General features: G+C 44.6%; 1 protein-coding gene across 2 annotated transcripts in view; it reads left to right on the plus strand.

The window, feature by feature from the left end:
- Positions 1–13351, plus strand: part of cac (calcium voltage-gated channel subunit cacophony) — a 664159-nt gene that overhangs the window by 258924 nt on the left and 391884 nt on the right. For both annotated transcript variants that reach the window (XM_075878685.1, XM_075878684.1), the window contains exon 3: positions 6875–7110. In XM_075878685.1, the coding sequence (XP_075734800.1) occupies positions 6875–7110 (236 nt within the window). The remainder of the gene's footprint in view (positions 1–6874; positions 7111–13351) is intronic.

Raw genomic sequence — 13351 nt, forward strand, 5'->3', positions numbered from 1 at the left:
AATTGTCAAGTGATCTCTCTATAGTAGTTTACTGCCTCACGCATAGCTTGCTGCAAAAAAAAAAATCTTCGTATCAATCAATGCGAGAGCAGTTACATGGATTTGCTGTGCGCTATGAGCCCGTTGTCTTTTTTTCCGTCTTGCCCAGCGAGCTTGAAGCCATACACGGGATGAAGACAAAGGGCTACAAACTTCGTCAGTGAGCGTCATGACCTCGAGCATTTTCTCATCTCTCTCTCTCTCTCTCTTTTTATTTTAGGCGTGGTCGCACACTTCCTGTGGAACGATGACCAATTCGCTGGCGCCCGTAGTAACATGTAACTGTAAAAGCGAAACTATGGCCAAGCTCTGAAAATGCCTCGTGTAAGCCGGTTTCTTATTGCGTCAGCATCAACTGCTGATAATAGACAAGTCCAGACAACGCATTTTCGAAGGAATCCATTCAGTTAAACCCCAAGCAATATCCGGCAACACTTCATGATCGCGAGGCGCGTAAAAGAGAAACATCGGTTGATGGTAAGCGTATTGATGATTTTTGAAACAATATAGATCAGTAAGTACTGTCGAACTGTTTTAATACAATAGCGTTAATGCGCTCGTTTCGAAGAAAGTTTTTGTAGGCTTCGTTGGTTGTGAGCAAAAAAGTTATCATCTTGTCCGTGAACGACAAATGAAGAAATATGCTTATAGAATAATAGAAAATTTTGGCCCGATTGAAAATCGAACCAAGGCATTCTGCGTGGCAAGTAGGTTTTCTGCCATAGAGCCATTCTATTGCTCGTGACTAACTTTGAAAGAAACCCAGTGAGAATTTCATGTAGTCGAATCAGTCTCCTTAACTCACGTAATATTGCGTGGCGAAAGCTTGTGATTGTACCAGGTGTTAAAATATTTGATTTGCACAACGAGTTCGGGTATTAAAGTCCCACCTATTACAATGCGCTCAAATATGTGTTCGCGTGCTACCTTAAACGGAGGCCTAGCTAGTGGGCCCTTCGCTGTTTCGCGAAACAAATAATTATGGCGTAGTGGGCACTCGCAACTGTACTTGCAATATGCATTCTAGGATAGATTAAAACGGTCAATGTTACACGCACAGTCTCTCATTGCCTTAAGGCATGGTTGAGACATGCACCAACAATCGAAAGGAGGCAAGCACTTGAGATGGCGATGCACACAGGACTTAATTGTATACGCTATCGCGTTCTACGCTTGAAGGCGAAGTTCAAGTGCCCTTCAAGTTTTTTTTTTATTTATTTCAAAAGCCTGTCCAAAGGCCTATAGAGACAGGTGACGTACTGAGGTATGAAGTGCTTCAAGTGTGTGGTCCGCCACGTGCCAGTCCATATGAATGCACAATAAAACAATGAGAGCAGCATGAGAGCAGCAGTAGGTGCTAGTTGGATGTGCACCTTCTTGAGTAATCACACTCTTAACATACTAGGATGGCCTACAGACACCATGAACACAGAGCGCAAACTGTTCATTTCAGGAAGCTTTTTCGTACACATTCTCACAAGTGTGGTCTTGCCATACACATGAGGAAACAAAAAAGAACTCACTAAACACGCGCAGCTTAAAGCAAGTGGTTCTCATAAAATAAATTTTTTTGAAGATGTAATTATTATTCCGGCACTAACATATGACTCTCCTGTGTCATCGTCGTACACTTGTGATAAAATTCTAGTTGGCTCAAACAGCGTGAGTACATTTGACTTGCTGCTCATGTGTTGCAAGATTTCTAGGATGCATGATTCGCTGACCGGGATTTTGGCGCTCCTTTTATCTTTCAATTAAACATCTTTCTGTATGCCCGAAGTATCTCTTACCGCGAGTAAAGGGAATATTGTACATGAATTCGTTATTACATCCAATAAACATTCAAATGTGATCGATACCGCAAATGTCGCAGTAAGAATTGCTGAATCAACCGAAATTCTTACTTTGACATTTACTCTGACAGGAGGTAATGACAAAGGAGCAAGAAGTTAGATCTGTTCGCGAGCGCACGTTATCACCTTGAGGGCTTTCCTTGCTTTCTTTTTTTTTTTTTCGAGAGCGCGGCTTACTGTCAGTCTGAACGCAAAAACACGTGCGACATGTAGCGACATACCGTGGCGTACCGCGTTGATCAAACAGCTTAATATGCCCAAATCTGCCAATAGTCATAGTATTAGTGTTTATGGCATCGTTGTTTCGGGTTTAGGGCATCGTTTTTCAATAGAAGAGCGAGCTATTTCAGCCGATATTGAGAATTGTGAATTTGAGGCTGTGCACTGCTCTATAATGTTTGGCTCGCGTACTCTCGGGGGCCTCGGCTACAATGAGATGTGGAATATGGCCATACTGAAAGAGCGAATAAGTGTTTTAGGACACATTGAAGAACGTTGTAACCCCTTTTCCGTTTTCCTATGCTCCTGTGTATGTGTGTATGCGCATATTGATGCGACTTCAACAAGATAATAAGTGATAGTTATTTCTTCGTCTTTTTCAGTGTGCTTTTGCTGTTTTTTTTTTTTTGCCCAGTTCTTTTTTCTCCTATTATCAAGCATGAGCAATCAGCCTCAAGTAGAACCTGAAAAATAGCAAGCATTGGCAGTGGTAAAGTGCTTACCTTCCAGTTATCCCCAGTGGCAGGCGCGCACGTTCGCAATGGTGCTAAATCGAATACGCGTGCCTGTCAATTGGGATTACTTGAGAGCGTGCATTACACCGTTGCGAATACTTGGTGCTGTTCGGGTTTCATTCGACACCCATAGTACTTACCACCACGTGCTGGCAGGTTACTGCAGGATGCGCTGTAGCAGCGCTATCCGCCACAGTTGCGTTGTGGTTACGGTGTTCGGCTGCTGATCAGAAGGTTGCGTGTTCGATCCCGGCCATAACGGTAGCATTTCTATGGGGGCCAAATGGCAGAGGTCCGTGTATTCGGTGACGTCATTGGACGTTAAAGAACTACAGGTAGCATGAGTTTCTGGAGCCCTCCACTACGACGCGCCTCATTATGATATCATACTTTGAGTGTGAAAGACCCCTGATATTATGATGTCGAGCTTCAAAGGACCTTGTAAGTTTAACCGGCAAACTCTACTGAGTATTTTCAAAACGAGTGACTTAAGATATCCGCTAAAGCACTTAATGATAGCAATCTAGGAAAACTAAATAGAATGCCATTGTGTTTCACGTCTCAGTCACTGACATTTTCAACAATAAGTGCCCACGGTTTTACGTCCTAACAGCACGGTACGACTATTACAGACGCCACATCGGGGGGTTCCGAAAATTTCAGCCGACACGTGCTGGCATGCATCTTGCAGTACACGCAGCTCTACCGCTTTGCCTCCACTGAAATACGACGACCGCGGCCGTAACCAAACCCAGGACCTACGGATGAGCAGCCAAGCCCCGTAACCACTGATATACCCGGCGGAAAATGTTGTGGAAAGAACCAGACAGTAAATATCGTCTATGGCTGTAGCGCCCACTCGTGCCATTCCACTAGAAAACTCATTTTCAAGAATCTGTTGAACGCAGTGATGAGGCATGAATTTTCTCTATAAAATATTTTTAGACGTTGGAAAGAAAATACCCGCACTCAATATTCATATATTCACACCAGAATGAATACTTTGCTGCATCAATGTGCTGAATGAGAATCAAATCAATTTGCTGACGTAGAGAAACGGCGTTTCCTGAACTAGTGATAGTAGCAGTTGAAACGTATGTTTTCCTAGCCTAAATCGCTTTGCACGAGCTTTCAGGATCCCCTGTCTACATTAGTTTCCGAAGTAGCATTCGTTCTCAAAACAGGGGGAGAGGAATTTCTTTTTGTTTTCTTTAGTGTTGAGTGAGCGTGCCGTCGGTTGTGTTCTGCGAAGTGTGTAAGCGTGTTGTAAGGCGCAGATGTGAGCATTGGTTCATTCTTTGCATCAATAACCATGAGGAGCAAAGTGTTGGCTAGGAGAGCATGATTCATTGCCTAAATGGCTAACGCTGATACTTCTAGCAGAACTTCTTTGATTGATTGATATGTGGAACTTAACGTCCCAAAACCACCATATGATTATGGAGACGCCGTAGTGGACAGCTCTGGAAAGTTCGACCACCTGGGGTTCTTTAACGTGCATCCAAATCTGAGCGCGCGAGCCAACAGCAATTTCGCCTCTATCTAAAATGCAGCTGCCGTGGCTGGGATTTGATCCCGTGACCTGTGTGTCAGCAGCCGAGTACCTTAGCCACTAGACCACTGCGGCGGGGCAGCAGGACTTCTTTGTCGATAAGCTGCCGCTTACGGGCGGCTGGTCAACGTACCTCACCGCATAGCCAGCTCTTTGCCAAAATAGCATATATGTAGCATATATTTTATCTCAGCAATACCACGCTGCGTGGAGAAAGCTGGCTAGTAGAAAATCACCTAAATTTTAGCATCAAGTTCATAAAATTGTTTCTGAAAAAATTACAGCTCCTCGTGGATCTTGCCTGTTGTAGGTGGCCGCAGAAGTTGTCATCGCTGACATGTGTCATCGCTTAACACCGTTCTGAATCCAAAACATTACTGTAAGGCTAAAACGGGTCTGGTTTACACAACGCTGCATGGTTTAAAAAGGCGAGGTATAAACATACCAACAGCGATGCGGCACCATTCCGGTGCTGCTCCCATGCCCGTTGCGTGACCTTTTAGCCTACTACAAGCATTTATTTTTCTCAGTTTTTTTCGTCTATTTTCAACTTTTTGCCAGTCCTTTTTTTTAATTCTGTAATGCCACACCAGGGGCGTACTTTTTCAGGTTCCGATGGCGAAGGACATACTCAGTAGCTGAGAGCCAGCCTGTAGGAAGGCTGGCTTTACGGCATCACGAAAGACGCCATCCCGAATGTTGCTAAGTATTTTGAGCCATTTTCCACGTAAACGCGATGTACAATAGAGCTACTTCCTTCCCCTTTAGCTTTCTTGCGCACACCGTTAAACCTTGTTTTGTGCGCTCAAGGGACTCCATCGTATGCGCCCGAACGCGCCTGACGAGTGCTTATTTTATGGCGCCGGTATACGTATAATAAAGAAGGTCGCAGTTCAGTGACCGTTATCGGCACTGCGCGTAATTTCGCGTGCTATAACTGCAGACCCATGAATAAAATTTAGTTCGCACCCCGGTGTCCAGACTGGACGCATCCTTATCGCTATTGTTATTTATTACATGGGCCCAGCACTATCCGACCTCTTGGCGCCATAGTTCATTTCACACATCCTCAAGTTGCTTGCTTCTGATGTGTTTTCCGCACACAACTACTTTCGTATAGTGCGTAAAAGCACAAAAGTTTGCACCTGCAGGTTCAATACCCTGCTTTTACAGCTATTTTAGTGCGAACGTATTTTAGCCCACCTATCGAGATATCGCGGATTTCAGCAAAGAACACGAGGCGTCAGCTAGACTCAGTGTGGGAAATTAGTCTGGTCACATGTTCCTCGGCTTCACAGCGCTTGTATCAGTGTCGCTAACCAATTTTTTGGAAAATATTCTACGCCATAGTAAAACTTACCCTACTTTAACCTATACATTTCTTTGCTGCCTTACATTTTGCCCTACACCCAAAATAGCGCATCCCATATAACAGTTTTCTGCTGCGGTGGTCTAGTGGCTAAGGCACTCGGCTGCTCACCCGCGGGTCGCGGGATTTATCCCGGCGGCGGGGCTTCATTTCAGATGGAGGCAGAAATGCTGTGGGCCCGTGTGCTCAGATTTGGGTGCATGTTAAAAAACTCCAGGTGGTCGAAATTTCGGGAGCCCTCCGCTACGGCATATCTCATCATATGGTGGTTTTGGGGCTTTAAATCCCACATATCAACTAATTATCAATGCCATGTAACAGTGATGAGGTACCAATTACACTTCACTGTACGACATGCAGACATGCCGGGGCGCTGAAGTTGGTTCACACTTTAATATCTGTTTGAAGATTGGTTTCAAATAGAAGATAGGGGATATGAAGGACCGCATACAGGGAGAGAAGGCAATCCCAGTATTGGCGTGGGACGATTGTTTCTTTCGAGCGGAGAAAAACGACTGGAAAGCTAATTGGTAAGTATACGGCTGGCAGTGCGATATGGAAACAAAAAAATTTAAAGAAACTCCAGCAATCCTCTTCAGTAAAGACTTCAGTAAAGACCGCATAAAGACTATTATTGCGAAAAAGCCATGTTCAGCGAGCACACGTCGAAGCCTAAGTTGAGCGAAGTGGTTTTTGTTAAACAAGGAAACCGTAATCTACCACAGTTGATCGACGCCGCAGGGAAGATGGTGGGAGAACAGAAGAATAGAAAATAGACTACACTTGGGCTAACTTGAATAATGAATGTTCACATTCCTGCGACAGCGATTGAACAAATGGGGAAATGCCAACGTTTACCACATTCGAAGCGCCAAAGAGAAAGCCTTTTTTTATTAACTCATTGTTCGAGATAACTGTTTGCATCTTCCCTGTGGGTCGGCTTGGTGAAAGGGCACTATATTCTGGTCGACTGATTGATTGATTGATATATTAATTTATTGGTTGCTTGACTGATTGTTTGTTTTATTGATTGATTGATTTGTGAGATAATGAGTGAGTTAGTGAGTTCATGGATTCAATGCAATTCATTGGCTATGTAAGGCATGTCATACGGGGGCGTGTGACATCTCAAGTTCTTAAACTTGCATCTATTTATCGCAGAGTTTCGCCTTGTATCTCGGGTGAAACGTGCTGTGGTGCGATACTTTACCTAGCACTTGAAGTAGAGCATTGTCCTAGTGATTCTCTGCTTGCCGTGTCATGCAAAGTCTTGATCATAGGGACAAAAGTGAGTCAGGTTAGCGGACATTTATTCTTATCCATGCAGCAGCGAACGATATGTGCCCCAACCGGCGGAGGGCCGAGCAGCCTGGCGGTGGCCGCGGCGGCAGCGTCAGGCCCGTCTCCTCGCACTTCGCGACGCCGACGGGCTCCGTCGCGGCTCTCCACAGAACTGCCGGCAGGAGTGACGCTGGGCCGACGCAGGGCGGTCACCACCACGGACCACAAGACCTGCGCACTGCTGCATACCAGGCTCAAGGGGATTCGTCTCGAGGACATTGCGTGAGTGGAACGTGTGTTGTTACTCCGTCGTATTCCCGCCCAACGGCCATGCTGCATACGAAAGTACTCTCCCTTTGACCGGTTCCTTATTTACCAGCCTGCTTCTGTGGATTCCTTGTGAGATTTATGCTAAGCTTGTGGATCTGCTACTGTCGGAAGTTATAGCCGCTAGTCATTAGCATAAAAGCATGTTTTACTTCTATCAAAACAGATAATGGTAGATCACCGCTACTCGGATTACACTGTTCAGTGAAGCGCACGCGTGAAAAAAAGTACGCCATACATTAGTGTTCTGCGGGCTCCAAATCACTACTCATTAAGTTTGTACTGATTGAAAATGTCCAAATACAATACTAAAAATGTGGCGAGTTTTCGAACTCTCAATATCAATGTGTGGTGCCGCAAAAACAGTCGAGTGCTTCGAGGGTTCTATGTGGTTGGGTGGAGTCCACCATCCGGGTGTCTACCTTTGGAACAGAAGTCCCCTAGGCTTGTTCTGCGGGCTGGAACTTCTGCTTGAACTCTTGTGCGGCAAACACTAATTGGCGTAGAGGACGCTCGCCTGCTGCTGGACCCAGGATGATCCTAAGCTTGCGAGTATTCTCGGCTCCCGGTGACAATATCTAGAAAAAGCATCATAAAATATATCTGTAGCTGGCACCCAAGCGATCACGTACACGGATGGCAATTAGTCGAAAAGAACGACTGGAGTCTTCGTTGCTTGCAGAGATGTTGCTGTTGTTTATGGGCGCTAGTGCTCCCAACCACTTGATGTCTTCCGCGGCTGACTCAAACTTTCAGCGGCAGGGATCATTTTAGAATGAGCCTCGTATCGTCCAAGTGGTTGTTGTACTGTTAGATACATGGCTGGATTACTGATCACTATTTATTCGGGTCAGTGAGCGGGGAAACAACGTTTACCCGCCTCTATGTCAGTCTGGAACAGTTTTCACAACTTTATTCGTAAAGTATGTAGCACTGCTGAGTATGTACACTCCCTCTCATCAGGCGATTAGAGACGTGAGCTGCCATCTCAACAGTGATGCGAGTGCGTGCGCGCTTTCATATATGCTGTCTTGAAGTTCGTCTCGAATATGGCGATGCCTGATCGTGGGAGCATCACCATGGTGCGCATACCAGCCTTGTATATCGCTGTCGAAATGACTGATCTAAGAGCCAATACTTCCGTTGTATCAATACAGGGCAATACTTGGTATGTTTCCACAAACAAAAAAAAAACACGTTTAAATTCAGCTTTTGCTAGTGCGCTAGACAATGATGGAATCCTGTGAAATGTCATATGGTTCAATAACTGCGCGACCAAACCTTTTTGCTTGTAAAACTGCCAAACAAAGCAGTCTTTGTTTCGAAAAATATCACTAATGCACCTATAGAATAATTTGGCCGTTACTATAAAAATTTTTCATTTGACCTGACAATATTTTGTTCATAAAAGAGTAGGCACAATTCAGCAATCATTTTCATTACTACCACAAAAGGAAGTTTCCATCTATAAAGCTATAGAAGCCTGTTGAACAGTACCGAAATAAAAAAATTCTTTCAAGGTAACTATGACGTGTGTTTCACTTAAGCATTACTCTAAGAGGCTATTCTAGGTTGGAGGACTACCATTTGCACTAGCCTCCTCAAATTTCTATTCTTTCGCACCTTTTCGTTTAAAAGGAAAAATAGTTTTTACCTACCTATTAGCTGGTGTAAGTAGGGCCAGTACCTAGAGACTTATTCCACGTTTGTAAAAGATGTAGGCACCGTCGCCATACTGAGGAACGTGTAGCGATGTCGTGTCACGTAGGCTGCACTCAGCCCAAAGCTTGCCACCACCCTATATGAACATGAGACAACTGTTACAGCTGCTTGCAAAGCTGCCTACGAGCACAGTGCGTCAGGGTACCCTCGCGCTAACCATGGAATAGGTCTGTAGACTTCTGGCACATTGCAATTCATGCTTCCTGGTTCGATCACATACTTTTTGTGTGTGAGTGAATTTTCGACGCACACGTCAGGTTTTGATTCTTTTGATGACAAGAACGATAAAAAATAGCACATTATTCAAACAGGCGCAGAAAAAGCAAGGGAGCACTGACACAAGTGCCATATTTGTGGCATCTGTGCTAGTCTCCCAATTCATAAGCGGTATTATTTTGTGGGCTATTTTCTTTCGCAAATTCCCCAAGATAAGATAGTACGATTATTACTCTTTTGTCACTTGAAAACATACAAAAAGTTATATTGTCACTATATAAGAAGGAGGAGGAAACGGTTATATAAGCTTTTACGTGAATGGGCTGTTTGATTGGCTGGGCCTAGGCCTTCAAGGAGTGGACGTTGAGGTCTGGCCTGTTCGCTGCCTCATGGACTTTCTGCGTAGCCCATTTCTGCTGATCGTCCAGGTGGGAACTAAGCATGACGGCGCGCCATCGGGACGAGAGGCTCTTGGTATTAAGTTTGATATTGGACCTGAAATGTCTACACCACACCGCAAGCCAGCGCTGCCCAGGTGGTGCGCTTAAAATTTACGCATGTGCCGCCCTGGCGAGCTGGCTGAGGTCTAGCTAGTAGGACAAAGCCACCACGAGGTGTACTACGAGCACCTTTTAACGTGCCCTCGTACACGTCTCACGGGCCGAAACGTATGATAGGCGTCTTGCGGCACTACCCCCCCCCCCCCCCGCTTTGCCCAACGTGCGTTGTGTTGTAGGTACGTCGGAATTTCCAAGACTAGCGAAGATTTTTACACAACGCTAAACACTGCGACGCAGCGAGCAAGCAGTGATGCCAGCGATCATTTTTCACTATGATTTCAGCGATGAAGTGTGCGCAGTCGAATACCTTCGTGAGACTGTGTTGTCGAATCGATGGACGCTGTCCGATAATTGGCACGTCTATCACGTGGAAGGAACAGTATGACCTTTCGGCGTAGTGCCAAGCATTGTATGGTGTAAATTTAAAGGTAACTGGGTTCAAATGGCGTTTCCGAAGATGGGCGTAGTGTGTATATTATTCGTCATCTGTCCGCTTTGAAGTAAAATTAGTAATGTCTCAGGCAGTACTATGTTAGCAGTCTACCAAGTGACGACTATTTTGAGCGAGAACCTATCTTTTACGTAGTTGGCAGTGCAGCTATTGCACTACATATTACAGAAGCTGTTTGCTACCAACTTTCCATTGCGGTGTGTTCAATGGCTTGCGTGAACCCACAAAGCACTCGTATCGTAGTCTTCAAAATAGGCTTTTGAAGCTGACCGTGATTTTGTGAAATGAATGTCTAAAGCAACCTCCACACGAAAAGCCAGTGTAAAGTGGAGATTCGTGGTATTAGTGGAAATGCAAACGTGTCACAGTAGGCGGGCAATGCAGGGGTCCTGAAGCCCTTTTCATGTAACCATTATTCACCAAAAGAGCTTATTGTTCCACACATTCGCCGCCACAAAAATTTTAAGAATCCGTCCAATACGAACGGAGTCACAAAGGTGTGTCGCACGCTGCAATCACATTTTCTCTTCTCTCGTCTCGACGAAAGCGCTGAAAGCTAAGCAGAGAGGGATAGCAGGGGCAAAAAAAACGCCATGTGGCCCTCGTGACCTTGAGCAGTTGTTTTCAAGTACGCGACTTTTTTAGCGCGTTCGCGCGCGTGAGTGTGGACAATTCACGGTCTCCTACTGCGATCGCTGTAATGACCGAGCACGCCATGCTCAAATCAGCCAATGGCTGATAGGTGGCCTTCTACGAGTGATGTTTGAGCGTCTTCCGCCATTTGTCGAGAAAAGAAAGTAAAGCTTCTTAGTTGCAGAAAACGTTGGCCCGGTTTGTGGTTCGAACCCGAGCCAAACACCTTTCCGGGGTGGTCGTTCTACCAAACTCATCAGGAAGTTGACAATTGACAGCGCGAGGGCGAAAAAGCTTTTCTTTGAGTAATCTGTACGGATTTCCTTGTGTCTCTGTGCTACAAAAGTATGGTTGTCTTTTTTCCCCTTGTTAACACGCGTAACGTAGATAACTTCATTTCTTTAGTGGCTACATATGCTACTGCGTAAAACTATAATTGATAAAAAAGGACTTATGCTTTCGTTCGTGGTAACATCATATGACTAACTTGATTGGGATGGCTTTCCCGGTTTTCTTGGTTTTTGTGACCAAGTTGCGTGGTTTTATTTGCGTTGGCAAATCACCGCCATTGACGTGTAGTGGTGGCAGTTAAGGCTAGCTTTGTTCTATTATGTCACGAGGGTGAACAGACCAGCTGGGAACAACAAGATAGTAAACTTTGCGCATTTTGCTGCAAACGTGGAGCTGCCGTCTGAGTTTTCTTGATTGATTTATATGGGGTGTTTAACGTCCTATAAGCACCATATGATTATTAGAGACACCATATCGAAGTGCTCAGGAAATTTTGACCACCTGGGGATCTTTACCGTCAACCCAAACCTGAGCACACGGGCCAACAGCATTTTCGCCTCCATCGAAAATGCAGCCGCCACAGCCGGGATTCGATCACGCGACCTGCGGGTCAGCAGCCGAGTACCTTAGCCACTATAGACCACCACAGTGGGGCCTGAGTCTTCTCCGTTACCACCTTCTTATCCGCAACTGAATCTCAACTCAACTAGCTCGGCTCGTTTATTTTTATAATTACCTAATTATTTTTTCATATTTTGTTCATTTCTTGCCACATTTTTACGTGTATACCTTAGAGAAATAGAATAACCCAGGTGCTACTTACCTTGTCCTCATCACATCAACTGATGTATACATATAGAGAGAAATACGGATGCGAAGATTTTAAATGTCATGTAATGACAAGATAGTAAATGCAGAGATATATAGTGTTTTATTAAAAGCAGCATAGCAAGAAAGGACTAAAAAAACTAGCCCTTCAAACGTACGAAACTATGTCCGTGCCTTCGAAGAATGGCAGTTTTATTCTGTCTTTATTTTTGGTAAAGTTGCAGCTGACTTTTACTCTCCGTAGCACACCCTTCCAGGGCCTGTTGAGCGATATTGCAAGTGTACAGTCGTTTTTTCGTGTATAAATGACAGTGGCGTGTTTGAAACAGGCACACAACGGCACGTATGGCAGCGTATAGTCCAAAATCTGGCTTTTTGGTAGCAGACATTTTTAATGTGTTCCCTGTGGCGCTTCTACATAACTGCTCATGATAAACTGAAGCAAATCTGCCATCAAACGGAAGAACTCAAGCTGTATTAGGCGTTAAAATGCTACGTCGGTTGTGCATGCACGCGCGGAAGTATGTGTAAAATTCTTTTTCTGAGTGATACGCAGGTCAGAAAGGCAGCTACTTCCCTTGACCAGCTTAGACAACATACTAGCAATATCCGTAATATAGAAGTATTAGTTTCGTGCTGCACTGCCATTTGTGTGGTCATGCACCTGCTTTTCGAGCTCCTCACCGTAATTTATAACCGCGAGAAGAACAAAACACTCGCATTATTGTCCAGAAGGCCGAAGTAGAACGGAGACAGGGCATGCTTGCGCGAGGAAAGTCATCGATGCCTGTATCAGAAAAAAAAATAATAATTTTCGACGGTGTTGTGGGCATGAGCACAATCGGTAATTGCGACAATTTCCTATGCTCAACTCTCTTGTCATTTGTACTTTTTTACACTGTATTCTTTGCTTCTTTACACTGTTCTGTTTGAATTGCTTGGTTTTATTAAGCGCTCTACCGCTGCCATAATTTCTAGCAATCCAGAGTACCCCATCTCACAAAGCTTTTCTTTCATACCTGTTCTGCTGCGATTGGCCAACTGGCTTTGCAAAGAAATTTGCACAACATGCACTGAGCCGCAAGGATGGGTCACAACAAAGCTGGTGGGAATTTAGCTGTTTCTGGCTTGGCTAGGCTTTTCTAAGTTCCTCTAAGCGTCGCCAGGTCTACTAGTACGTACATTCACCCACGGCTGCATGATTTGTTCACGTGATCTCTATCGTAATAAAGTTTTGGCCACTAACTTATCAAACAGTATTCATTAGGCATCAAATAGCCATCATGTAACAGCACAGAATAAACACAATTCCAGTAGGTCACTTTGCTTAATTAGCATAATTAGCTGAAATATTCAAGTTAGCCTCTCTGTACTCCGTCTTGCATAACTCGCATTATGAAGTACTACCAGGGCTTAATTAGCCAATTAGTTTTGATGAATAACTATATATCATCCTAGTAAGCATTCGTTAGTATGAATCAGGCTTGGTTCGGTA

This window comes from Rhipicephalus microplus, chromosome X (genome assembly GCF_043290135.1).
Source record: "Rhipicephalus microplus isolate Deutch F79 chromosome X, USDA_Rmic, whole genome shotgun sequence".
NCBI lineage: Eukaryota > Metazoa > Arthropoda > Arachnida > Ixodida > Ixodidae > Rhipicephalus > Rhipicephalus microplus.